A 25547-nucleotide genomic window follows, 5' to 3' on the forward strand; every position below is an offset into this window, starting at 1 on the left:
CCGGTGCCGCCGCCTCCGCGCTGCGGCTCGGTTCGCCGCGGGCACCCGCCGCCACCACCGCCACCATGCTGCCCCTCGGCCTCCTCCTGCTGCTCCTCGCCTGCTTCGGCGCCGTCCGGGGAAACCTCTCCCGTGACGGTGAGTGGCGGTACCGGCACCGGTACCGGGCGAGCGTGTGTCCGTCCGTGTGTCGCGTCCGCCCCCACGCCATCGCTCAGCCCCTCGCGGCGGGGCGCGCCCGTCCCCTCCTGCGGTCGGGGGTGTCCCGGTCGCGCGCGCGGGGGTTGCGGGGGAGGGGGACACCGGCTGCGCGCGAGCGACAGGTGCGGGAGGCGGCGGGGCCGCGCCCCGTTATGTGGGTCAGGCGCGGCGGGGCCCCGACAGGTGCCGCCCGCCCCGCCGCCCCGCCCCGGCCCTGCCCTCCCCTCGGGACCCACCCGCTCGGCTGCGGTTGCCGCGGGTCCCGGGCGACAGGAGGGGCTCAAGGTCACGGCGGCGCCGGTGCTGCCCGCCGTGTGTCCCCCCCCGTCGCCCCCCCCCCCGCCCCACCATCGGCGCGTACCGCCCGGGGCGGGGCCGGGGCGGCGGAAGGTTCCAGACAGGCCCCGGCGGGCGGCGGCGGCGGAGCTCGGCCCCTCCCGGCGCTGCCCGTGGGGGATGGAGACTCCCCGGTGGGGCAGAGCCGCCCCCCACCCCCTCGGGGGGGGGTGGCGGGGGTCGGCGGTGACCCCGTGGGGGGATGCAGGCACCCCAGCGGGTGGGGGATGGACCCCCGGGGGGTGCGTGGGGGACCCTTCCCCGGGATGGAGCGGGTCCCCGGTTCCCGCCCCCCCGCCGGCAGAGCAGGGGTCCCTGGAGCGGTGGGTGCGGGCAAGGGGGGCTGCTCCCCATCCATCCCACCAGGATCCCACCGATGCCCGGTTGTCTGGTGGCATCCCGGCGTCGGTCCGTCCGCTGTGTCGGTATGCGGGGTTCCGCTGGAGCATCGACCCTCGAGACAAAGGATGCTCCCCCGCCGCGGGTGATGAAGTGCCACCAAGCAAACGTGATTTTGGGAAGGACTCCTCAATGGCAGCGCCTTGTTTTCCGTAACCCTTCCACCGCAGAGTCCCCACGCTCGCTGCTCGGGGGCCGGTGATCCCTTGGCGGGCTGCCGGCGGCTGCGTTTGCCGCGTCGGGAGTCGCCGGTGGCGATAAAATCGCTGCTGTGGGTGTGTTTGGATCGGAAGCAGGTGACAGGGAGATGCCGCGGCTGTTCGGGGCCTGGCCTCTACCCCTGGTCTGCACATTTTTTTTTGGGGGGGGGTTCCAATCGCCATCCGAGGCCTTGCCCCCGTGGCTCGTCGGAAGCAGGGAGGTGATTCTGGTGTGAGTACGGCCCTGGGTTCAAACGTCTCAAGGGTAAGGGGTCTGAACCCACCAGCCTGCGGCTCGGGCAGCCGGAGCGAGGAGCAAGCCTCCCACCCGCTGCCTCCCCCGTGGCCCGTCCCTTTCCTGTCACAGGCAGAGCCGCTCTGGGGGCTGGCGTGGGTTGGTGGCTGCGTTCCCATCCACGAATCTCGGGATTTATTTTGGTTATGGCCACGATCCTCCTACGTGAGCCCAGAAGAGTCACTTTGGATGTGGGTGATGCTCAGTCCCACGGCGCGGGGACGGCCTGGCGATGCTCAGCCCGTGGGTCGGAGAGGGTGCGGAGGAGAGCGTCCTGGCCGGCGCTTGCGTGAGGAGGGTGGCTGTGACCCGAAATTGCGTGTGGTCCGAGGGGCAGGACGCAGCCTGGATGATGACACTGCAAGATTTTCTTCTTCCAGGGCTGGCCTGCCGCTGCGGCCCAGCCCCTGGCCATCCGCCGCCGGGTCTCCGTCGTCTGACACGGCAGACCCTCAAAAAAGCCTTTGGGAGCAGAGGAGATGGGCGGCTGGAAGACGCTTGAAAAGAAGCTGTCGGCATTTCTTAGCGGTCAGCGCCCCTCAGCCGTCTGCTCCCAGCGCGGGAGAGCGCCTTCGCGGGGCAGGGGTGTAGAGCAGCCCTCTCCTCTCCTTGGCGAAACGCTCGCTCCGCCAGCGCTCTGGATTTCAAAGCTACAACCGCGGCAGGGCCCCGCGGAGCCCCTCGGAGCCGCCTGCGCGCTGGGAGCGCCGATGGTTCGCGCTGGGGCCGTGTTTGTGAGCTTGGCCGGTGTTGTGCTGCTGTCGGCAGATTTCGGAGTGTTTGGGCTGGATGCGTGGTTGTCCTCGCTGCGAGGATTATTCCCCCGCGGAGTTATTCCACTCGGGAGTTGTGTAACCCCTTTGTTTGAACAGTGCCCTCTGTTGTCCCATGGGAAGCCCCAACGTGCCAAACCCAGACTTCTCGGGGCTGTTTTTCCCCTCGTCGTCCCGTGGCGCTGGTGTCGCGGGCTCCGAGCGTCCCTTGGCATGCAGCGCGAGGAGCACCACCATCCTGCGGCGAGGAGCTGAGCTTCAGGTCTTGCGTCCCGTTACCTCCCACTGTACCAGAGCTGCTCCACTCTTTTTTTTTTTTGTGTGTGTGTTTCTCTTGCTGGGAGAAGCCTCAACATTGAGAGTCGTAGAGCTGGGTCTGCCTGACAGGGTGTAGATGCCACATAGAAGGGCCAGGGCTGCTCTGTCTCCTCCTGGAGATGCTGAGGCTGGTTAGGTGGCTCCTTTTTGGCCAAGGAGAGCCTGGAGACCATCTTGATGTCTGAAGCCGGGGGAGATGAGCTCCCTGCCTGGCATTTGCGGAGAGGCAGGTTCAGGAGACCATCCCCTTCCTGGAAGGCGGCTGGTGGAGGTTTCTGTTCAGCCAGACCACACAGGAGAAGCTTTCACTGTCTTGGGGAAATGCCCTGTGCTTCTTCCTGGTGTCCTTTCTGTAATCCTTCCCGCCCTGCCTGTGCAGGAATGATGTCTACTGCTAGGAGCATGGGGCTTGGAGAGAAGTTGGGACTCCCACAAGGCTCTTAACCATCTCTAGCCACGGAGCAGATGACAGCCGCAGGTCCTGTAGTCCTGCCCCCTCAGGAGAAGCTTTGTGGAGACCTCGGCGCTGGTCCTCAGCCAGACTGCAGGAGGCTGCGTGCGAGGGAGCCTTGGCGTGCAGAAGTGGGATGGTGGAAGCCTAGGAGTTGTCTGAGGCTGGGGTGCTCCTCTGATGGCTGCTTTTGGAGGTGTTTTACCCAACTCGTGTGCGCAAATGCCCCGTTCTCGCGTGTCGCCAGGGCTCGCCGTGTGCTACGAGTCTCTGTGCCAGCACAAGTCCTTGGCACCAGAGTAGAGGAGACGATGACATCTCTGAGACGGTGGTGCGCTGGCGTGAGGAGAGGGAGCTCCGTACCTGGGCGGCCTGATTTTGGGTGACTCTGAGCAGCTGCCTGGGGGAAGAGAGCTGTTAGGGAGCGGGGATCAGCACATCAGCCGGAGGAGAGCATCCCTCCGCAAGCGTGAAAGCCACCGCTCAGCTATCTGGCACAACGCGTTAGGCTCAACAGGCAACGCTGGATTTTAAGACAATGCCCAGGATCAAGCGCTGCAGAGCTGCCCCGCTGCATACCCAGACGGTGAGGGGACGCGCTGGCACCGCTGCCGCGGGACAGGGATTTTGCCGCTGTCCCGCCAGCGCCTCAGGTTTTGGCGTGGTCTGCCACGCTGAGGTGTTTGCTGGGAGCGTGGCGCCGTGGTCCCTGATCCGGGGCGTCGCGTGGCCGTTCACGTCCTCGCAGGAGGTGAGCGGTGTGAGGGAGGCGGTGGCGCAGGGTGGGAACCGGTGGCTGAGGTGCCTTTGTGGTGGGCTCAGAGCTTGGTGGGCTCGTTCTCCTGGGTCCCAGGCGTTTGCTGCGTTGGAGCCACTGCACAGCGTGGTCTGCTCCTGCAGACGCCTTCTGAGGAGCGTTCTGCTCCCCGTGCTGGTGTTTGGCATGGTGTCTCCATCCGAGCTGCTCTCTGGGCTCCTTTTCCATGCGGGCCACGGCTTGGCCCTGCAGGTTCTCCGACGCCGCGTCTGCACGGATGGAGTCACCTCCTCGTTGCTTGGCTCTTCAGTGGCTCCGCGGGACCTTGGCGGCGACACCAGCGCTGTAACACCCACGTAGTCAGATGTGTCTGATCCTCCCTCTCCGAATTAGTGGGTCAGCTCAGCTTGAACCATCTGGTCTGGTTTTCTCCCCTCTGCTCTCGGCCAGTCACCCGCAGCCGTGACGTGATGCAGCAGCAGCAGAGCCTTTGTCGTGCGGTGAGGTGCAGGTGATATCCCTGCTGCCCCGGCTCCTCTGGGGGACGAGGCCGCCCTCTCCATCGCGCTCTGAACCAGCTCCAGCTTCCACCCAGGGCTGTTGAGGTTGCCGTGGCGGAGGGACAGGGTGGTGCTGGCTTTGGGGAGGGCAAGGACAGGAGCCAAGCAAGAGTTGGCCGCGGTAACGCTACGCGTCGTGTTTTTGGGCAGCCCTTGACGCAAGAAGCGCTAACCCAGACAAGGCTACCGAACCCGAGCCATCAGTAAACGGCGGAGGAGCCGACCTGCGCGATGAGGGCTGGGCAAGGAATCCGCTTACCCATTCCAGTCACCTGCCTGGCGTCACGCTCTGCCGCCGCTGTAACAGGGGCCGAGGGCGCAGGGACTGGCGTGCGCGCGCGGCCGGGCGTCGGATGCTGCAGCTCCCCACGGCTCCAGGCTTGCGGAGGCTCCCTGGTGTCACTGGGATGCGCTGGAGGGCGGCGACGCTCGCTGCCGAGCCAGATGGCAGCATCTTTCCGGGTGACCCTGGAGTTTGCCGGTGGCTGTGGAGCGGCAGAGCTGCCAGCTTCTCCCCTTGTTGCCTCAGGGGGCTGCTCGAGGGGCCCTGCCCCGTCCTTGGGCGATGCTCCAGGCTCTGCGCCATCTGCAGATGCTCTTCCTCCCCTGACAGCACTTCAGACGGCGCGTTTAGCGGCGAGCCTTGTGCGGAGCGTTGGCTTTTCCCGGAGTAGTGCTTTTGTGGCTGCTTTCAGGCCGTGGTTTCCAGGGAAGGCGAGCTCTGATGCTTCTGCGCTGAGCGGCCAGCGGTGCGGAGAGCAGCCGGCCTCCTGGGCTACCTGCTGCACGGGAGCCGGGCTGGCTTTCTGAGTCTGGAGGGCTGATTTGTGCCAGAAGATGGGGTTTGTTGGGAGCCCGTGTGCCCTGAGGACCTGTTTTCCAGGGGTGGGATGTGTTTGTGCCGGTGCTGCCCAGGGCAGCAACTCCTCGCTGGGATGCGCTGGAGGGCAGCGCTCTGCTCTCCTCCCAGTCCGGCGTGGTGGAAGCCGTGGGCCCGGCGGTGGGGCACGCTGCCGACGGTGCTTCTGCCTTCGCCGCGCGCTCTTGGCTTGTCCTTAAACACCTCCACCCTGAGCAAACGAGCACGGTACCGGCTCAGCATCCTGGCACGTCCCTGGGGGGCTCTGTTCTGCCTCTTCGCATCTCCCCAGCTTTGTTTCCTGGCTTTTTTTCCCCTCTCCCTGTGACGCTGGGGACTTCATCTCCAAAAGGGTCAGAGCGTGCAACAACGGAGCTGACCTGGTGGGCTGCCACCGAAGCGGAGAGAGCGTTTCCTCCTCCCTGGGCATCCGCTGGGATGCGGGGACTCCCTGCTGCAGCTGAGCACGGCGGAGCATCACCACCGTCACCTGAAGGACCAGCAGGATTGAACCTGTATTTTAATATTTTGAAATTATTCTTCTTTCTGTTCAATGTCCTGTTACACAACCTTGTGTGTTTAATCCCCGGACAGTTGGGAGCGATGATTTCTCCTGCCGGCTCGGGCAGAGCTCCACTGCCAGCGTTGAGACGCCCGCGAAGCGACAAGCGCTGAACCGGGGCGTCCGATTTCTGTGACACCTCACCGGGCAGGCGGGGAGATCCTTAAAACAGAACTGTCGAAGCAAAGCGCTCGTTCCCTTGGCAACAGTCATGTTGGAGATTGGCCTGAGGGTAGGAGCTAAAAAACATACTCAAAAAGAAAAAAAAATAAGTCATTATTGGCTGTTTGCTGTCAAACCTGGAGGAGGGGTCACCCTGCCTGGCTCCGCTGCCCGGAGCGGGAGGGAGACCTCGGATGGGAGGCTCTGGGTGAGCTTGATGCTCATTCGCAAGGGAATGGGTCCCTTTCTGGGGGGCTCTGGGAAAGCTCTGACACTGGGGGGGGCTGTCGTGGCATTTGGATGATTTGTGGTGGCCCAGAATGGAGTTTCCCCCCCGCCCCATCTCTGTCCTGCCTCCCCCAAGGATGTGCCCGTGCGTGCAGCGGAGCTGGGGTCTCTGCTCTCCCCAGCCGGGCTGCAGCGTTGGGTTTTGGCCGGTGGATCGGGGTGGCCACCGATCCTCTCGGCCGTGGGGTCGCCGGCGGCCTCGGAAGGAGGCAGTGGCCGTGCCTGGCACTGGGATTCCCCGCCGATGCCACTGCCTTTTTGCTGAATTAATTGGCCACCAGACCGGTGTGAATGTGCAAACACGACTGAGCGGAGCCGCCAGCGGCACTCGCGTCGGCGCGGCTGCCAAAGCTGCGGGCGGGAGCTGCCGCTGCCATCACAGGGGCGTTCCCCGGCTCCCACTGACCACCCTGCTCCCATCCCCAGGGACTCGTCCAGCCCTGGGGCGACTGGAAGAGCACTGGATGCTGGAGCTACGTGCTTGGAGAGGGCGGAAAGCAGAGTCTGGTGGTTCCTTTTGGCTCCGCTCTGAGATGCGGCGGCGGAGGAAGGTGTGCGGCGAGGACGTACCTGAAGGCACACGAGCTCTAAAAGCAGCTGGCCGGGGCTGGAGAAGGAAGAAGAGGAGGAGGAGGAGGAGGGCATCCCGCACTGTGAGAGCATCCCAGCCAAGGCGCTCTCTCCAGCTGCTCCTCTTCCTCGGCTGCTGATTGATTGCTAATTTTTGGTTGCTGAACCTCGGTCAGGCGTCGCGGGCGGCTTGCGCCGTACCCTCAGGCAGGGTCTGTCAGGGAGGCGACCGTGTCCTCCCCGTGCTGGCATAAGGACGCAGCTCTGCAATTTGCTGGCGATGCTCAGGGCAGAGTGTCGGCACCCCTCGGACCCCCGGCCCCGCTGCTTTTGCCCACGGAGAGCTCGGGGCTGCTGGAAAGCATCGCCGGGGTCAGCAAGACTGTGACCAAAGTTGCTGGTGAGGTTTTGGGAGAGCCCCAGCGAAGGGCCAGGGTAAAGAGCAGCTGTAACAAGCTGGGTCCTCGTGCTTTGCCCTTTCCTGGAGAATGCTCGTGTCTGTGTCTGCTTTCAGAGGAATAAAATGCAGAACTTGGTGTTTAGAGGGGGAGTTGGGGGTTTTTCACATGGACCATGCTTGAAGGCAACCAGATCAGGTTGCTCAGAGCGCTGTCCCAGCATCCCGGCCTGGGATGTTTCCAGGGATGGGGCATCCATCACCTCGCTGGGTGACCCCAGCTGGTGTGTCCCACCACCCTCATTTTCCACTTCCAGGGAGCGTTTGTTGTACTGCGATGGTCCTTCATCACCCTGAGGTCCAATCCCTTGCTCTGTGGGAAGGATGGGTCAGAGATGGCTGTTGTGGGCTGGAGGGACGAGGGTGGGAGATGGAGGGGCCGGAGGGTGCGAAGGGGGATGCTGGATGGATTTGTCCCTGTGAGGGTGAGGAAAACCTGGGAAACTTCACAAAACGTGTGGGTGCCACAGCCTCTGTAAAGCCTCGCAGCCACGAGAGGTGTCTGAAGCCACGGGGCTGGAGAAGGAGCTGCTCCTGGAGATGTTGCAGGAGCGCCCCTTGCCCCGTGGCTCCCGGAGGGATACGTCCTCTCTTGGAGGGCCCGAGCACGCCGGAGAGGCTGGCTTCCCCAGGTGGGCACGCAGGGAAGAGGAGCGTGGGGCGGCACGCAGCAGATGCACCGACACCAGAGCAGCTTTCCCACTCTAACAAAATCTGGAGCAAGTCAGCTGCCAGCGAGGAGCCGCCTGGAAGTGGGGCTGTGGGCATCCCGGGCTCCGGATTCGCACGCCGCTCAAGTCCGCTTGCGCGGCAGATGTCGGAGCCCGCTGGGCTGGCTTCGCGATCCACCGAGTTCCAATCTGCCACCTCGGCCGGGGCTGTGGCTGGAAATGGAGCTCTGCAGGCCGTGGCTGCGAGTGAATTATTGAAATTCGGTCCCCGGAGAGGAGATCGCTCCCCTCGAAGTGTCTGTGTCAACAGAGATGAATTGGATCTTCACGACGATGGAACGGGGCTAAATAGAGAAGGATGGGGACGATGACAAGTGTTGTCTCTTAGGTCACGGCTGCGGAGTGGAGGTGTTTGAGGGATCGGAGCAGTGGGTGTTGTCCTCTGGGGCTGCTTCCAAAATGGTTCCGCAGGCTGGAGGCAGGGCGGACGTGCCCAGGAGAGCATCCCGGCAGCTGACCAGGGTTGGTACTGGAAGAGCCTCCAGTTTTTGGCCGGCCTCGGCGGTCGCTCTGCCCTGCTGATGTTGGCGTGGGCGGCGGGGCGTCCTTCAGACGCACCGGGAAGGCTGCTGGGCCCAGGCATCCCTGAGGACACTGCGGTGAAACGGCTCCTGGAAGGAGGAACGCATGGCATCTCCTGGGATAGAATCATAGAATGGTTAGGGTTGGAAGGGACCTTCAAAGCCCATCCAGTCCAACCCCCCTGCAAGAAGCAGGGACATCCCCAACCAGACCAGGTTGCTCAGAGCCTCATCCAACCTGGCCTGGAACGATTCCAGGGATGGGGCCTCCATCACCTCTCCGGGCAACCTGTTCCAGTGTTCTACAACTCGCATTGTAAACAATTTTTTCCTAATGTCCAATCTAAATCTACCCCCCTCTATTTTAAAACCATGACCCCTTGTCCTGTCGCAACAGGCCCTGCTGAACAGCCTCTCCCCATCTTTCCTGTAGGCCCCCTTGAGGTACTGGATCCGAAACGAACGCGGGCAGCGGCTCTTGGCCAGGAGCAGGGGGCCTGGCGAAGCTTTGCTGTGGTTTTTGTGGGGTGAATGAAGTTCCTCTGCCTGTCCCCGGGTCTGAGGCGGTAACTGAGCCCCAGTTCAGCGTCCCTGCCCGCGGTGGGTCCCACGGAGGGGACAGCCAGGTCCTCTGCCTGCCAGGAGACCTCGCTGCTGCCTTGCCGTCTGCAAGATCGCTTTTTACCCCGTTGCGGCGTGGTGGCGGGGGCTCCCGTGGCCGGGGAGGCTGGCATCCAACGCCGCGTGCTCCTGCCTCGCCTCATCCCTGCGGAGCGGCGCTGGCGTCCCCGGGGCTGTGCGCTCGCCTCCTTTACCGCCGTGCCAAGCCCGCAGACCCCAGCCACGGGGCAACCTCGGGGGCTGCTTTGGCCATCGCGCGTTGTCGCGGAGGGAGAGCGAGGGCACAGCGCCAGCCCCGGCTGTCAGGTGGCAGCGGCTCCGCGCTGGCCGCGCTCGCTGGCGCAGCGAGGGCGGATGCTTCCCGAGTGTCCGGCACCTGTCCCCGGGCTCATGGGGGCTGTTTTTGCCGGTGTGCCAGGAACAGCGGAAAGCTTTCCAGAGCATCCTCTCTCTGCTCCCACTTTGTGCCTCCTCACCCTCCCGGGGGACCGGGACCCCCGCACGATGGGTGCCCGCTTCCTCAGCGGGGCCGACGTAGGACGGCCTTTGCTGTGCTTCGTCTTCCTCGGGACCCCCCAGGATCTGTCCGGGAGGACGCACCGGCTTGTGCCCATTGGATTTAGGAGCGGTTCAAGGCGTGCGATGCATCTTCCTCCTCCGTGTGCCACCGTCCCCTTGTGCCCCCCTGCCAGAGAGGGTCTTGGCGGCGAGGCTGCAGAGCGATGAGGAGTGGGCAGGCTGTGCCTTGCTCCTCACGGGCTGCGGTCGCAGCGGTCCCCCCGCTGTGGGACCTGCTTCTCCTTGGGGTCCTGCCACCCCCTCCTCCGCTGGCCCCGCGGCAGCTCCGGCGGTGGCTCTGGCCCTGTTCTGTCAGGGCCGGCAGGTTGTGGCCGCGGCGGTTTTTAATTAAGCGGAGCCGCGCTGGCGCAGCGGCCCGGCCGTGCCCATCTGTTCCTCCAAGCTGTCGGGCGCGCGGCGCGGAGGCGAGCCCGCTATCTAGGTCGTGTCGGAAGGGGCTCTGCCGCTGGGGCCCGTGTCCCCCTGCCCCGCGTGAGCCATTGGCACCCACCCGCGGGTGGGAGAGACGGAGAGGGGCGGAGACCCATTTTGGTGGAGGAGGGGAGGCTGTCACCAAGGCCAAACGGGAGATTTGGTGCGTGTCGCCCAGCGTGGGAGTCCGGGGGGCATCGCCTGGCCCCTGCTCCTTCCTCTGATCGACCTCTCCCCACACCTAGTGTCTTAACGAAGCGTTACCGCGTGATGGTAATTGTGTTAATTAAGAGATCGGGCCTGTCCTGTGTGGGTTTTAGACCCTGTCCTCAATTGCATCCGGAGCGGTTTTGAGTTTGGACAACGGCGGCTTGCAACGGCCTAATCTCCTCGTTACCAAAGGCATCGTTAACCAAATTAAAACAAGCCGGCGGACGGATCGTCCCCAGCCGGGAGGAGCGGATGGAGAGCCGTGGGCCCGAGCCGTGGCCGAGCTGCCGACCCCAGGGACGCATTCCCCCCGGGAAGGCTCGGTCGCTGTCTGGAAGTGTCTGCCGGGAAGGAGAGGTGAACAGAGGCTCCTCAGCCAAGCAGGCAGGAATACCTGGGAGTATTTTTATTTTTTAGTTTGAATTTGGTGCATCTCTGGTAATCATGGCTGCGGGGAGCGGGCAGGGAGGGATTCGGGTGCTTTCCTGGAGTTTAGCAGGAGCCAAGCGGTCCCTGGGAAGCCCAACGGCCTCGTCTTCCTGCTCTCCTCCAAAACCTCTTCCCTGCTCCCTGCGATAGCTTTGGGGACTTGCAACGTGAGCCGTTCTGAGTGGAAAATGGGGAAATTCAGCCAATGCTGCTTCTACCCCTCTCCTTCTGATAACCGGGGCTTCTCCCAGGCAGCAAAATACTATGGGTGAAAACCAGGATTGCGTGGGGACACAGGCGGGATCACTTGGGGGTCCCGAGGCCAAGTCCCAGCCTAAACGTAACTTGGGCTGAGAGAGAAGACGACGCTTTGTGAAGCCCCGTGTCCGGCCAGCGAGCCCAGTGCAAACGGCAGCAGCATCCGTGTTCCTCCCTCTTCTCCCTGTGGATCCAGCTGGGCGAGGAGGGTGTGCGGCCCCCGGGCTGGGAGAGCCGGCATTGTCCCCGCTTCTCCCTGCACGGCTCGGCTCACTGGCACGTCGGCTTTCCCAAAATAGCTGTCCTTGGGGCAGGCAGAGGTTTATCTGATCCTGTTGCTGCTCTTCTCTGCCCTTGGGCCGCGCGGAGCCTGAAGGAAGCGAAGTACGAGTCTTAGCTGAGGAATCGCGGTCTGGGAAGGGACACGCGTGGTCCAGGAGCAGCGCGAGCGAGCGAAAATCCCCTTAAGGAATGACATGGAGAGCGGGCCGCTGCCTGCGCTCCGCGGCCACGCTCGGTCAACTGTGGATGCTGGAGGCAGGGTTGGAGACGGCCGACGGAGCATCCTCGGCGCAGAGGCACGGCGGGCGTTGGCCCCGGCTTGTTGGCGGTGGAGCAGATCCCGGCGCCTTTAGCTGGTGTCCGTGCCAGCGCCAGGCTCTCCTGCTGCTCCTGCCTGGATCCGCTCGCGCCCGGCGGGCACCGGCTGCCTGGATCAGCCGTGCTCGGAGCCAGGCCCCGCGCTGATGTCTGCGTGCGGGTTGACGTGGAGCTACCGCCCAGGGACAGCGGCATCCCGGGAGCCGCTGTCCCAGCGGGTGCCGGCGGTTAGGGCAGCAGGACGGATCCTGGCTGCTGGTCCTTGCTTCTGGAGCTGTAGCGGGGCCGTTGCCTGCTGGGGAGCGGAGTCCCGGTGGGACCTGGGCCAACGCGTGCCCACGAGCAGGTCCCCATTGTCCCCAGGGCGTGCGGAAAGGCTCCACTCCAGTGCTCAGATGCACGCATCCGTGCTCAGAGGGCTTTACGTGCTCCCGGATAACACACGTACACGGACATACGCTTGTACTGGTGGTCTCCCTGGATCCAGCCAGACCCTGGGCAGCACCCATCCTCTTACCCGTGCCCCTCTGTGCTGCCACCCAGGGTGACCTGGTCCCCCTACCCCTGTCTGTCCAGCGCTCGACGTCAGCTGGAACAAAATGTTTGTCCCAAGCAAACTGTGTTCAGCCCAGCTCTGGAGCTCTACTTCTCCATGGGGTTTTTGGGACACCACGGTGTTCCTCTTGCCCTTCCGCTGGTCACTCAGTGTTGCTCCTGCACGTCTGACGCCCCGCTAACCTCTCCCGTCTGCGTTCCAGAGAGCCAGCCCACGACGTCGGACGAGACCGTGGTGGCCGGCGGTACAGTGGTCCTCAAGTGCCAGGTGGAGGATCCCGATGACTCCTCGCTGCAGTGGTCCAACCCTGCCCAGCAGACCCTCTACTTCGGGGAGAAACGAGGTACATGCGGGGGAACTGGTGGTGGGGGAGGAGCCAGCCCCAGGACCGGAGCGGTGGTGGGGCAGAGGGAAGCGGACCAGGGCCGGTTGTGCCCCAGAGGGTGGTGGTCCGTCCTGCTGCCCATCTGCGGCGATACCACCAGGCAAAATACAAGCTAGCGGAGGGGCGTGGTGGTGCTGAGCCTGTCACCCTGCTGTCCCCAGCCCTGCGAGATAACAGGATCCAGCTGGAGAGGTCCACCCCCAACGAGCTGACCATCAGCATCAGCGACGTGGTGCTGTCGGACGAGGGGGAATACACCTGCTCCATCTTCACGATGCCCGTGCGGACCGCGAAGGCTCTGGTCACCGTGCTGGGTAAGCCGCCGGCGGCCACCGCCCCGACCTGCTCCCGATCTCCGGCTTTCTGCTGCAAGATGCTGTCCGTCCAGCCGTTCATCTCTGCTACTCCTGCATCCCTAGCCATGACCTCCTCCTTGCTGTGTTTGTTGGCGTGTCTCCGAGCGGCAGCACGCGCACGGTTAATAAACTGTTGTAATTCTCGCCTCCTCCTCCTCCACCAGGAATCCCCCAGAAACCCCAGATCTTCGGCCACGAGCAGCCCATCGATGAGGAGAAGATAGCCCGGCTGACCTGTCGGTCCTCTGGCAGCAAGCCCGCGGCCCAGCTGCGGTGGAAGAAGGGCAACAAGGAGTTGAAGGGTGGGTGCCCAAGCAGTGGGGCTCTGTCCTGGGGGACAAGGGTGGCTGGGGACCGCCATGGAGGGGTGGGGACCAGGGGTTGCAGATGTGCTGGACCACCCTGATGTCCTACATTACTGCCACCAAAGGGAAGGGGACAGGGGTGTCACCAGCTCAACGCACGTCAGCCTCGTGCCACCACTTGGATGGTGGGTCCGTCAGCTCTGATGGTCCTGTGTTGCCACAGATGAGGGCACTGAGGTGGTGGAGGACCCCAACGGAAAGACCTTCACCGTCAGCAGCCGGGTGGAGTTCCGCGTCACCAAGGAGGACAACGAAGCTGAGGTGACCTGCACCGTGGACCACGAGTCCCTGCAGAACTCGGAGAGATCCACCACGCAGAAGCTGCAGGTCCACTGTATGTGGTGGGACGGGGCCATGGGGGGAAGGGGGACGGGGCTGTGGAGGGATGGGAGAGGTGGAGGAGGCCTCGGCGTCGCCACGGTTCAGCAGATACCGCACACATAAATACATTTACACGTAGATACAGCCATTACGCATGCGTGGAGACCGGCAGTGGTCCTGTCGCACGTAGGGGCGCTGGGCAGTGACGCTTCCCCTCCCGTGGTTTTCCTTGCCTGTCCCTGTCCCCATCGCCCTGACACCTGGCTGTGCCCTCCCCTGCTACCTGCCCGTGCCATCTCCCGTGTCCTGCCTGTCCCAGTCCCCCTTGTCCCCTGCGATGACGGGGTGAGGGACGTGGGAGCTGCGCTGTGCACCCCCAGGGTGCCCACCCTCACCCCGCTGCACACACAGAGCTGGGGCGGGGTTTTGGGGTGCCGGCAGGCCCCTGCGCCGCGTGGGGCAGGGACGAGCTGTCACCCAGCTGTGTCTCCTCCTTTTTTCAGACAAGCCGACAGCGAAGATTGAGCCGTATCCCCAGTACCCACGGGAGGGCGAGAAACTCCAGCTGCAGTGCGACGGGCAGGGCAACCCCATGTAAGAACCCTCCTTCTCGCCTTCCTCCCACTGCCGGGCTCCCAAAACTGCCCCATAGCCCTCCCCAGGGCTCGGGTGGGGCATCGCAGCTAGCCCAGTGTGGGCTGAGGGCTGCATACTGGTGTGGATTGATGCTGGGTAGGGTGAGGCACTCCAGGCAAAGCCCCCGTCCTCTCCCTGGAGCAGCAGATCCGTCCCAGTTCGTCTCTAAATGGGATGTTTCCCTCCGGCTTGAATGCTCCCACACCTTCGTCGCCCCCTCCGCTGCCCAGTTAGGGACTGCGCTCTGCCCCGTCCCACCCGGGGTGCTGGGGCGGGCGCGGTGCCTCACAGCCGTCCCGCTCCGCAGCCCCCAGGAGTTCCTGTGGGAGAAGGAGGGCAGCGACACGCCGCTGCAGCTGAGCTCCGACAGCGTCCTCATCTTCCCCTTCCTCAACAAGAGCGACAGCGGCACCTACGTTTGCACGGCCACCAGCTCCATGGGCAGCGTGGTGGCCAAGTACAACCTCGACGTCAGCGGTAAGCGGGGGCCGCGGGGCGCCCAGCATCACCCAGCTTCTCCCAGCAGCTACTGGTTGGCGCAGCCGCCTCCATCCCGACCGCATCTCCCCGGGGAGGGGGGCTCTGCGGCACGGGGGGGTTGTGAGCATGCAGAGCGCTGCTTCCCCGGCTCCTCCAGCCCTGCTGTCCTTCCCCGTCCCGTGCGGGGCTGCTGCCTGGGGCCGAGGGGGTCGGGGCAGGGACGCAGCATGGCCCAGGCTCAGCTCGGTCCCCACTCGGTGGGGAGTGGGAGAGGGGGTGATGGGGAACTGCGGGCAGGGCTCTGGGACGGGAGGAGAGGCTGGTGCTCCTGAGCCTGTGGCGGGCAGGAAGCCTCTGCGTGTGTCTGCCACGAGCCAAAGAGGATTTCCGGACGGCACTGACCCCTCCAGACCGCGAGGTGCCCTGGCAGCCTTGTCCCAACCTTCTGGAGGTGGGCCCGGCGCCTTGCCGTGAGCCGCTGGGGCCGCCGCCTTCCGCTGCGTCCCGCGTTCCCGGAGCGTGTTACCCCCTGACACCCGTCCTCGCGCGGGAAGGGGCAGCACCCACCGCGTCCCCCTGCCGCGGCTGTGCTCTGACGCCGTGTTCGCTGTCGTCGTGCCCTGCTGTGTCTGCGTGTCGCGCGGCGATGTGCTGTGTGGGGCTGCCAGCCCTTCTCCCGCCCAGCCCGTCCCCAGCTGGTGGCGGTGCTGCCGCCGTCCTGTGCTCGGCACCCAGCTCCTTGCCTGGCAGCTTTCCTGTGTTGGGTGGCAGGAGCCTGTTTCTCTGCGTTTTTGGCCTTGGATTTGGGATTCTCCTCCTCTTCTGCTCAATCTCTTGCCATCTCTCTCCTCTCTCCTAGCCTTGGACTTTCCATCTTCCAGCGCTCCCACAGCTCTTCCCTTTCCCGTCGCCTTTCCCTCTCCTCCTGATTGGAGCGCCTTCAGCACCCTTCCCCTCCGCTGCGGCTGTGGGTAGAGGGAGCGCATGGCAGCAGTGGCACCTCGGGCACCCTGTCCCCCTCTCCTCTTCCTGCCCAGGCTGAGCCCCCAAATCCCCAACCCTGTGCAGTCGTCCCTTTGTCACCCCTTGTGTCTGTCCCCCCTGGGTGCGGGGTCCTGAGCTGGTTTCTGAGCCCGGCTGTCAGCACACGGGAGCACCCGGAGCCCTCTGCGCCCGTCCGGGAGCGCAGCAGCCCCCAGGGTGCTCAGCATCCATCCCAGGGTACTCAGCATCCATCCCTGGGCACTCAGCATCCATCCCTGGGCTCACGGCAGCATCCAGGGTGCTCAGCATCCATCCCAGGGTACTCAGCATCCATCCCTGGGCTCACAGCAGCGTCCAGGGTGCTCAGCATCCATCCCAGGGTACTCAGCATCCATCCCTGGGCTCACGGCAGCATCCAGGGTGCTCAGCATCCATCCCAGGGTGCTCAGCATCCATCCCTGGGCTGACAACAGCATCCGGGGTGCTCAGCGTCCGTCCCCGAGCTGACAGCAGCCCCCAGCGTGCCTGACACCATCCAGCAGTGTCCCTCAGCTCCTTGGTTTCACAGCCCCCGCAGAGGAGCTCCACATCTGTGCTGGGGTCCCCTTGTCAGCCCCCCCGGGGTAGGAGATGGGGAAGGTGTCCACAGCGACGTGCCCCAGAGGACGGTTGGCAGGAGGAAGAGGAGCGGGACCCCCGGCCAAGGAAGGAGCTGCTGAGAAGGGGTCCCGTTAGGCTGGGGGGAGCCGGGGTCCCCTCCGCTGGACCCTGTGGTGCCTCGCCAGCGCCTCCCGGGGTTGATTCGTGTCCCTGTGTTTTTGTCGTCCTCCCCAGATCTTTCCCAGCTCCCCACCCCACACGTTCACTCCACTCCAGCCCCTCCGCCGGGCCCTTCCCAGCCCATCTCTCATGCTTCCATGGCCACCGCTTCATCCTTCACTCCAGCTCCCATCCAAGGTACCGTAAGCTCCTTTTCTCTCTCTTTACGGACCCGCTGCTCCCCGGCCCGGCGGGAGAAGCTCCGCAGGAGGACGGTGGCCCAGCCCTGGGTCAGGGACACCCTTGCCACGTCCCAGCCAGGCTCCGGTCCCCAGGCAGCTGCTTGTTGACGTGCGTGGACTCCGCAGCCGCCACCTCGGCGCGTCGGGGTGGTGGTACGCAGCAGAGAGCCGCGGTCCCAGAGCCTGGGCTGCGTGATGCTCCATCCAGTTCTTCCCAGCGGCTTGTGGCCGTGTCCATGTGAGACGTCATCCCTCTGTCTGTCACCTCCCCTGGTGTCTTTCCCACCCTGTCCTGTCTAAACGCCGCCTCTGAACGTTCCCGTGGCTCTGTCCCCCCTTACGCTGATGGGGCGCAGTGAGAATGGAGTGGAAGGAGGATTTGTCCCAGGGCTGCCGCGGGATCCCTGACCTGGGACTGGCCTTGGGGTCCCGCCTTCCTTGGGGCGCGTCACCCCCTGGGCTGCAGAGTGTGGCCGTGCCAGCCCGCGCGCCGCCTTCCTGCAGGGAAAGAGTGAGCCAAGCCTGGCTCTGCCGCGCGCTCAGCCTCCCTTTTGGGGGCAAAAAATCCCCCCGTGGCGGCTGGGGCGGTGGGATCGTGGCTGTGCCTGGAGGTGGAGGAACCCCGGGCTGCGCAGGGCGCGTCGCCGGCGCTGCTGCCTGGGGCACGGCGCAGGCACAGGGATGGATTTGCCCATCGCAGCTCCTCTCGGCTGCCTTCTTACCCGTGGCTACTGCTTTCCCCTCCCTGGCTTCCCCGGCTGCCTTCCCTTTTCTCGCTCCCGCCTCAGCAGCTCTCGTCTGCTCAGGATCTGGTGGCACTGAGCCGAGCAGGATCGGGCCCTCCGAGCCTCCCGCCCGTGGCACCGAGGGGTCCGTGGGACGAGCAGCAGCCTCTGCCGTGCGACAGGGTCTGCAGCGTCTCCTTCTCTTGTTTTCTCTCCCTTTGCCGTCTGGGCAGACGCCAGCCCGGTGCCCTCGACCTCCGGCACCTACCACGCAGTGATCGGCGGGGTCGTCGCCGTCATCGTCTTCCTCCTGCTCAGTCTCCTCATCGTCTTGGGACACTACCTGATCAGACACAAAGGTACGGGGAGGGGCGCGGAGCCGAGCCCCCCACACTGCGTCGGGGCGGCCTCGGTGGGTCTGGGGGAGCAGGGCTACGTCCCCGCAGCGAGCGGGCAGCGTGGGGCGAAGGGATAGAGCTCCCCGTCCTGTCACCTGCCCCGTGTCTGGAGAAACCCAACGGAGCCCCTCCTGGGTTTGGGGGCTGCTGGCACCAGCGCCAGCGTGGAGATGTCACGGTGAGTCCTCGGAGCTGGGCAGCGAGAGGTGGAGGCAGCTCCCACCCCGTTTCTCCATCGCTCCTTCACGGCTTGGTGCTCCCAGTCCCTGACCCCAGCTCCTCGCCGTCCCTCTGGCCCCTCGCCCTCCTCCTCCTCCTTCCCCTCCGCCGTTTCCATCTCCCCATCCCTGGATTTTCATCCGCCCGGCAGGTGTGTGCGTAAGACACGGTGCGACGGTCACATCCAGACATCGGCAAAACCCCGCAGAGGTGATGTGTGAGTAAGAGCCCCCGTCCCTGCCCTCGCACCCTGGCAGAGGTGCCGCCTCCGCTCCGTGCCGGCTCCGGGGGCAGCTGGAGCCTCCTTGCAGTTTTGCAGAGAAAACCTCTGGTTTTCGGAGGGGGGACAGGGATGCGGGGAGGGGCAGGCGGTGGGGGAGGGCAGGAGACGTCCCTGGAAACGCAGGCGAGGGCAAGGCTTGCTCCCCAGGCAGGGAAACCGGTGACTTTTGCATTTCAGGCCAAACCCGAAGGATTTTCCTCTCACCTCCGCTTTCCAGCCAGCCCTCGGGGCAGCCCGGCCTCCGCCTGCTTGCGTGGGAGCGGGGTGCCAGCAGGGCCCCCCCGGTGACGCTGGCTTTCTCCCCACCCAGGCACTTACCTGACCCACGAGGCCAAGGGGTCGGACGATGCCCCCGACGCCGACACGGCCATCATCAACGCAGAGGGCGGCCAGGGCGGCGGCGATGACAAGAAGGAGTATTTCATCTAGGGGCTGCGAAGAGAGGAGGAAATGGAGCCGACAGACTCCGACGGCAACGGAAACCAGACCACAAACCCCACTCAACCCAACAGATTTTCTCTCGCGCCCGGCACGGGCGGACGGACGGACGGACAGAGGGATGGCAGGACAGAGAGCAGAGAGCGACCGGCCTGAGGCACGATGCTTCGTCTTGAACTTGTACAAAACGTGACTCCTCCGAACGGCGAAAGCCCCGGCCCCGTTTGCTTGCTTGCACCTCCATCCCTGCGACCGGTGCTCACGCCAAACACAGACCGGCTGCCGAGTGAGCGACTTTCCTTCTTCCTTTGGACCTTTGCTTTGGTTTCGTGGCTGCTGTTTGCTTTGGGCCCTTGGTTGGGACATTGGGCTGGGGTCGATGTAGCTCTTTTTTCTTTGTTTCTCTCTCCATTTTGGTTTCTTTGACATCCAAGGATAAAATCAGCTCCAGGCTCTGGCGCAAGCTCGGGGCGGGTGGCCGGGCCCTCTGTCGCTCTCCCGCCGAGAGCCGAGCATTCCCATCGCTCTCCCCCGGCCTCGGCTGCCGCGTGGCAGCCCCGGCCCCAACCCAGCCAGGACGGGGGGCGCGGCGGGCCAGACGGGAGCAGGGGACGCCGGCGGGCCTGCCTCCGAGGTCTTGGTGCGCGGCTGAGGTCAAGCAGGGAAGGGACCCCTGGCCCCCGCCCTGATTTTATCCTTGGTGGTTCTTGTCGAGCAGTGTGCGTTCGAGAGGAGAGCTGTCCTCGTGCCGTACGTGTGTGAAGGGGGTGAGCTTCCAGGGGTGGGAACCGCCGAGACCCCCGGAGAAACCGGGAGCTGCCGGGCGCTGCGGCTCCCCGGTCCCACCCCAGCGGGAGGGGGGGGGTGGGCAGAGGTTTTGGGGGTGAATCCAGATTAAAAAAAGCCCCGACTTTACAAATTCTCAGATTGGAAACGTCGGTTTAAGCCATCTATTGAGATGTTCAGTGGAGGAGGCCGCCTGCGCTGGGGGCACCGGGCAGAGCCAGAGGGGCTGCGGCCGTTGCCGGTCACCTCCTCGCTGGGCCGGCTCCGGGGCCTCTGGAAGGGCCAATTTGGACCCCGAGGGTGACTTCAGGTGGGGGTGACACGGTTGGTGGCACCGCGGGAGCTGAGCCGAGCTGGAGACCCCGGCACGAGCGGCCCAGAGCGACCTGGGGCCTGGGATTCCTCTGGCCGAGGAGATGTGCGGAGAGGGGTCTGCTTTTTGGGGCTGCCTGTCCCACTTCGCTCCCCAGCCCCGTCCCAGGGCAGACGTGGGCTTGGAAAAGGCCGTTTCCCTCTCGGCTCCAAGGGCCGCGGCCGAAATGCCCCAGTTTGGTGTCTCAGTAGTTCAGGGGTCTCCAAGGAGGCTTAGGGACGCTTGCCCTGCCTCCTGCCGCTTCCCTGCCTCTTCCAAGACAAATCCAAGAAACATTCCCAGCCTCTTCCGGGTCCGCTCGGCCCACCGCACACCCACGGGACGGGGCTGCGCTCCAGCATCTGCAGGACGCCCCCCGCTCCCTGGGGAGCCAGACCGCATCCCTCACCCTTCGGATGAGGTTTCCCAGCTTCCCAGGATCCCAGCATCTCCCGGTCTGGACACAAACGGTTTCCAGGAGCCGCCCTGGGCACCCCCTTCAATTTCGGGTTGTCTGGAGGAGGTGGAATATCCAGGAAGGAGCAAAAGCCCTCGGCGGTGCGGGCAACGTCCTCTTAGAGGCAGAGGAGCTTGTGTCTTCCACCACGGAGCACCGGGTGCGGCGGGGCAGGGAGCGTCGCTGGCACGCGGCCCCCGCGAGCGCGAGGAGAGGACGCTCGCCGGGAAGGCGTTGCAGAGCGAAGCGGGGACCGAGCGGCTGAGGAAGAGGAGGCACGGCTGGGTGCCAGGCGCGGGGTGCGAGCGAGTGATGCGTTTGTGGTTTCCATGGCTGGGTTCGCTGTGGCTGAGCCGCGTGTCAGGAGCACGCAGGACGTTAGCGCCTCGAGAGAGAGGGACGCGAAGCCTTCGTTGCGCGTGGTGAGGAAAACCGGCGGTTTTCTCGGTGCTGTTCCTCCCTTCCCATCTGTCTGGAGGAGCGCGGTGGCCAAGGGCGGCTCCCAGCTCGGCGTGAGGGATGCGACCGTGGTGGATGTGGATGCCGCTGTCTGCTCCGCCGCAAACCGAGCGCGTGCGAACGCGCGACCCGGCGCTTTGCTGAAGATCTTCAACACCCACTCTCGAGTAGACGTGATTCCTGCAAATAAAACCGCAAGGATGTGTGTGCAAGTTTTATCTCCCTGGAAGTCTACGCGCTGTAGAGGGTTCCAAAGACAGCCCCAGCCTGGGAGTCTGGGAGGAAAGGGGCTTAACCGGTCCCTAGGGAACGGGCGGTGGGAGCTGAGGTCGGACGGTGAGGTTCGTGGGCATGGCCGCAGCTGGTTTCTCCCCAGCGCCGCCGCTCCAGAGCGGCTGGCGCCGGTGGTCACCGCTCTGCCCTGGTGAGAGGAGCCAGGATTTGGCCTTTTTGAGATGCTGCGCGGGACGGGACGGGGTGCGGCGCAGGCAGGACCGAGCAGGGCGTCGGCGTGGGACCTGCGGCGGATGTCGGCGAAGGACGGACGGGCTGATGGATGGAGACCCCGCGTGAAGTGCGAGGAGGGACGGGTGTGCCAGGTCACGCGTGTGAGGAGGGGGGTGCCGTGGGATGAGCGGGAGGGGCCATGGGACGCGTCGTGGTGCGGGAGGGTGGTGGGACGCGCCGTGTCGTGAGCGTAGTGGAGAAACCGCGGCCCCGTTAACAGACCGTGTCCTCAGTGTGGGGTGCGGTGAGAAATGCCGTTTCGGGAGCGCGGGGGCGCGGCGGGGGACACCCCATGTTGTGTCTTCAGGGGTGACGGAGTCACCGTGTCGCGTGCGTGACAGGAACAGGCATGCAGCTGTGAGCAGGGGCGCGACGGGCGTCAGTCGTGAGCCGCACCACGCCGTGTGTTGGGGTGATGGGGGGGTGATGGGGTCCACACCCGTGTCACGAGTACAGGAGGTGACGTGGGTCGCATGAAGGGGTGAGAAGCTGCACCTTGACGGGGGTGACGTGGTCAATGGCACGGGGACGTGGCAGGGGACGTGGTGTTACTGGTGGATGCGCCGCGGGAGGGAAGAAGCAATGGGGCAGTGACACGAGGGACGTGCTGCCACCGGGGAGAGGGGACATCGGGCCCCTGTCCCTCCCTGCCCGCACCCGGCAGAGCCAGGCGCTGTCACCGCATGGCTGGGACAGCCCGGAGCACCAACTGCCTCCCCGCTGGCCCCTTCGGGAGCGGAGGGTCCTGATTTGGCCACGCAGGCAAGGGACCTCCAGCCCCACGTCCACCCTGTGCCACCACGGCCACTCGTGGTGGCGTGTCCCAACCGGGACGCAGCCAGGGCCCGGCGCTGGGGGAGCGAGGAGGATTCGGGACCCCGCGGCCCTCCTTTGCAGCCAGGCCGGTTCCCTCCCGCTCACCAGCCTCGACGGGGCTGCGGCCGCTTCCCGGCCGGCACTGAACTCTCAATAGACACGAAAGCCATATTTGTGGGGGGCTCTGGAGACGCCGCGGGGTGGCAGCGGGGCAGAGGACGGTCTGTGGTGTCGTGCTGTGTTCTTGTATGTACATAAAAGGGAGACAGCGAACGTTGATGTGACTTTATAACCTTTCTAATATCCTGTGCTAATCTTGGAAAATAATCCTATAAATATATCTGGGTTACACACCTTCCCTGCCTGCGCCTCTCTGCTTCTGCCCGCGCGCGCCGGACGCCCCCAGGGCCGGGCAGGCGATGTGGCCGTGACCCCCCCGGGGCGAGGGGGAGCCGAGCCCCTCGCACAGCCCCTCAAACCCTTGACTCCTGCCCCCCCGCAGCCCCCCAAACCAGTTTCCATCAACCCCTTGTCCCCCACACTCACTCCCCCAGCCCCTCGGGGATGAGGGCCACCACGTGCCGCTGGGCTCGCTGCCTGCCGCCGCCCAGGGGAGCCCGTGACGCAGCCCCGGTGCCACGCCGTGACCCCGCAGGATGCGGCCATCCCAAGGAAGAGCTGCGCATTTCCTCGCTGGAAAGCACCGCGTGCCCGGACCGCGCCGTCCGGGAGGCCCCTCATCCTGCGCCCGCAACGCCCAGCCTGTGCCCCAGTGCCAAGCTTGCGCGTGGCCGGCATCCCCGGGGACAAAACTCCACGCGTGCCCCAGTCCGGGCCAGCAACTGGAGCACCCACGCAGCCGGGGCACCTGTGAATAAAATTCCTAATTAATTTCAGGTGTCCTGTCAATAAGTGATTGTTTCCTGCTCGAGAAATTGCAGCCTCGCGCCGGTGCCTCACTGTCCTTACGGGCAGCGCTGGCCCCCCTGTTTCCTTCAGGCCCTGGCGAAGGGGATTGCCAAGCCAGGAAGGCGGCTGCTATTAACGAGGCGGCTCTTATCTCGTTACCGCAGTCTTTCACCTCCCCATCGAGCGGGAGGAGCGGGGCCTGAGAAAAAGCGAGCGCTGCCGCGGCTCTCGGAGAGCTTGCGCTGGTGCGCGCAGCAAGCACGGCGCCCATCGGAGAGTGCGCGTGGGCTGAGCACCCACTGGAGACCCCCAACGCCGAGGAGCAGGTGCCGTCCCGGGACGCGCATCATGGGCAACTGCATCCAGGCGGTGAGTGCCTTCCCATCCTGCTGGACACGAGGGCTTGGGTGGGCGCACGGCGGCGAGCGCTCGCTCGCAGACGCCTCGGTGGGGTTTGCGCCCACCCGCGGGGGCTCCGCAGCCCTCCTCGGCGCTTTCGCGTGCGGCAGGGCCGGCCTGGGACAATCCCACGCCACTGAGGTATCGGCTGCAGGCAGCCTCCCCTCTCCCTGCGGCGTGTTCCTCCCTGATAAATCGCCCCGCTCGACCTGCACCCGGGGCCGGACGCGGATCCCCTGGCACCAGTGGGGCAGCGGCTCCGTGGCGGGGGGCTGTGGCTCGTCGGAGTGGGGCAGCGGTTCGTCAGAGGGGACATCTCAAGCGGTGCCGTGGGATGCAGGAGCTCGCAGTTGGTTGGACGCGTCCCCGCCTGACGCCTTTCCGGTCTCGTTCGCAGAGCCCTGGCGCGCTGGAGAGCACAACCGCCCTGGACCTGCTGGAGATCATGGGCAACTACTCCTACGACGACGACAGCTACGTCACTTTGGACTACGACGCTGAGCCCTGCCGCAACGACTACTGTTCCTTCTTCGAGCGCGTGGCCCCTGCCTTCCTGGCTGCCGCCTGTGCCACGGCCGCCCTGGGCACTGGGACGCTGCTGGTGGCACTGGTCAAGCGGCCCCACGCCTGGGGCTGGCCCCAGAGCCGAGCGCTGGTGGCCCAGCTGGCGGTGGGGACGGGTCTCTTCGCCGCCCTGCTGCCGGCGGTGGCCGCGGGCATCGCGCAGGGCTGGCGACTGGGCGCGGGGCTGTGCAGGCTCACCCATCTGCTGTGGCACTGGAGCCTCTTCGCGCAGGGGCTGCTGGTGGCCAGCGGCTCCTGCGGCACCGTCTGGTGTCGCTGGGACCCCCGGAGCCGGCGGCTGGCCGTGGCCGTGTGGGCCGGGGCGCTGCTGCTGGCGGTGCCGGCGGCTTTTACCGGCGGCACGGTGGCACCCGAGGAGACCAGCTGCGTCCGCCGGAGCGTGGGCATCCTCTCCCCGGCGTACCTGCTGCACCTCGCCCTCTGCCTCTGCCTTTTCCTGCTGCTGCCGGCCGCGCTGCTGGCCGCCACGCTGGCCGTGCCGCGGCTGAGGGCGAGCTGGGAGCCGAGCAGCGGGGCGAGCTGGCTCTTCTTCGTGCTCTGGGTGCCGTACGGCGTGGGGCTGGCGGTGGATTTCCTCCTGCGCACTGGGCTGCTGCAACCCACCTGCGACATCTTCCAGCGCTTCGACTACGCGCTGGGGCTGAGCGAGGGGCTGGGGGTACTGCACTGCGGCCTGGGGCCCGTCGTGCTGCTGGCCGCCCGGTTCTGCTGCCGCGGGGCGGGCGCCGGTGGCAGCCGCTGAGTTCCCGGCACTGCCGCCCTGGTCCCAGCACCATCCCCTCGCCCCGCAGGCAATGCTGCCCCGAAAACACAGGGGAGCGCAACATGGGGGCCCGTTACGTGCCTCTCATCCCACCGTCCCCTTCCTTGGGGTCTCGGCTCTGCCACTTGGGGCCAAGCACCCCGATTTGCTCAACCAGGGGTGCCTCAAGCCCCAGCCCCCCCCCGGCTCCACGGGGAGATTTCGGCAGCGAACGGGACAGCGGCAACTTCAAGCAACAGCGGATTTTTTCACTCCCTCCCGGGAATTCTGTACAAAATACACGTCTGTCGGAGCCGCTCGCCGAGCTCGGTTAATGGCAGGGGCTGAGAGGCGCGGGGGGCGCGGGGAGGGTGATATCTGTCACCCGTGACCAGGCTCCCGTGGGCCACGGGACGGGAAGCAGGAGGCATGCGCTCCTCACGGCTCCGAATTCGCAGGAAAAGTTCGGAATGACGCCCTGCGCTCTGTCAGCAGGAAGGGCCGGGATTTGCATCCAGCACTGGCGGCGTCCGAGCCGCGCGCCTGCGTTCCCGCGAGGGACGGTCGCGTGCAGTCACAAGGCACACGGGGGTGGGAGATGGATGCGAAGGGAAAGCTGGGGGGCGAGGGGGGGCGACGGAGGGGCGCGAGTCTTCAGCCCACGGGGTTCGGGGGCCAGCACGGCGGCACGCGAGGAGCCGCCCCGGCTGAGCCGAGCCCTGCGGGACCTGGGAGCTCATCCCTGGGAAACGGAGGGGCTGGCTCGGTGGGGAACAAGCCCACGTTGTCCCCAAAAGAGGGGCGGCCACCCATGGCTGAGAACATCCCACCGGTACCCCG

The 25547-nt window shown here is 65.5% G+C and overlaps 2 protein-coding genes across 4 annotated transcripts; both read left to right on the top strand.

Moving 5' to 3' along the window:
- CADM3 (cell adhesion molecule 3) lies at positions 1-22430 on the top strand. 3 transcript variants are annotated; one of them, XM_086768395.1, is made up of 11 exons: positions 1-138; positions 12307-12447; positions 12651-12803; positions 13010-13147; positions 13374-13544; positions 14035-14125; positions 14475-14644; positions 16466-16588; positions 17591-17716; positions 18126-18191; positions 18568-22430. In XM_086768395.1, exons 1-11 carry the CDS (start codon positions 66-68, stop codon positions 18684-18686), a joined length of 1371 nt encoding a protein of 456 aa, XP_086624521.1. In that variant the 5' UTR covers positions 1-65; the 3' UTR covers positions 18687-22430. The 3 variants fall into 3 exon arrangements, with proteins under 3 accessions (XP_086624521.1, XP_086624522.1, XP_086624523.1); XM_086768396.1 differs by lacking the exon at positions 16466-16588; XM_086768397.1 differs by lacking the exons at positions 16466-16588; positions 18126-18191.
- Positions 22431-23190: 760 nt separating this feature from the next.
- Positions 23191-25027, top strand: ACKR1 (atypical chemokine receptor 1 (Duffy blood group)). Its single transcript, XM_086768362.1, has 2 exons — positions 23191-23350; positions 23778-25027. The coding sequence occupies exons 1-2, from the start codon at positions 23330-23332 to the stop codon at positions 24705-24707; spliced, it is 951 nt and encodes a 316-aa protein (XP_086624488.1). The 5' UTR covers positions 23191-23329; the 3' UTR covers positions 24708-25027.
- The last annotated feature ends 520 nt before the right edge of the window (positions 25028-25547 follow it).

This window comes from Chlamydotis macqueenii, chromosome 28 (genome assembly GCF_036417535.1).
Source record: "Chlamydotis macqueenii isolate bChlMac1 chromosome 28, bChlMac1.mat, whole genome shotgun sequence".
In the NCBI taxonomy this organism is placed as follows: Eukaryota; Metazoa; Chordata; class Aves; order Otidiformes; family Otididae; genus Chlamydotis; species Chlamydotis macqueenii.

Coding starts and splice junctions, on each gene's coding strand:
- ACKR1 (XM_086768362.1), top strand. CDS start 23,330: ATGGGCAACTGCATCCAGGCG. Junction 23,351..23,777: donor TGGGCAACTGCATCCAGGCG/GTGAGTGCCTTC, acceptor TCTCGTTCGCAG/AGCCCTGGCGCGCTGGAGAG.
- CADM3 (XM_086768395.1), top strand. CDS start 66: ATGCTGCCCCTCGGCCTCCTCCTGCTGCTCCTCGCCTGCTTCGGCGCC. Junction 13,148..13,373: donor GGGCAACAAGGAGTTGAAGG/GTGGGTGCCCAA, acceptor GTGTTGCCACAG/ATGAGGGCACTGAGGTGGTG. Junction 16,589..17,590: donor CACTCCAGCTCCCATCCAAG/GTACCGTAAGCT, acceptor CCGTCTGGGCAG/ACGCCAGCCCGGTGCCCTCG.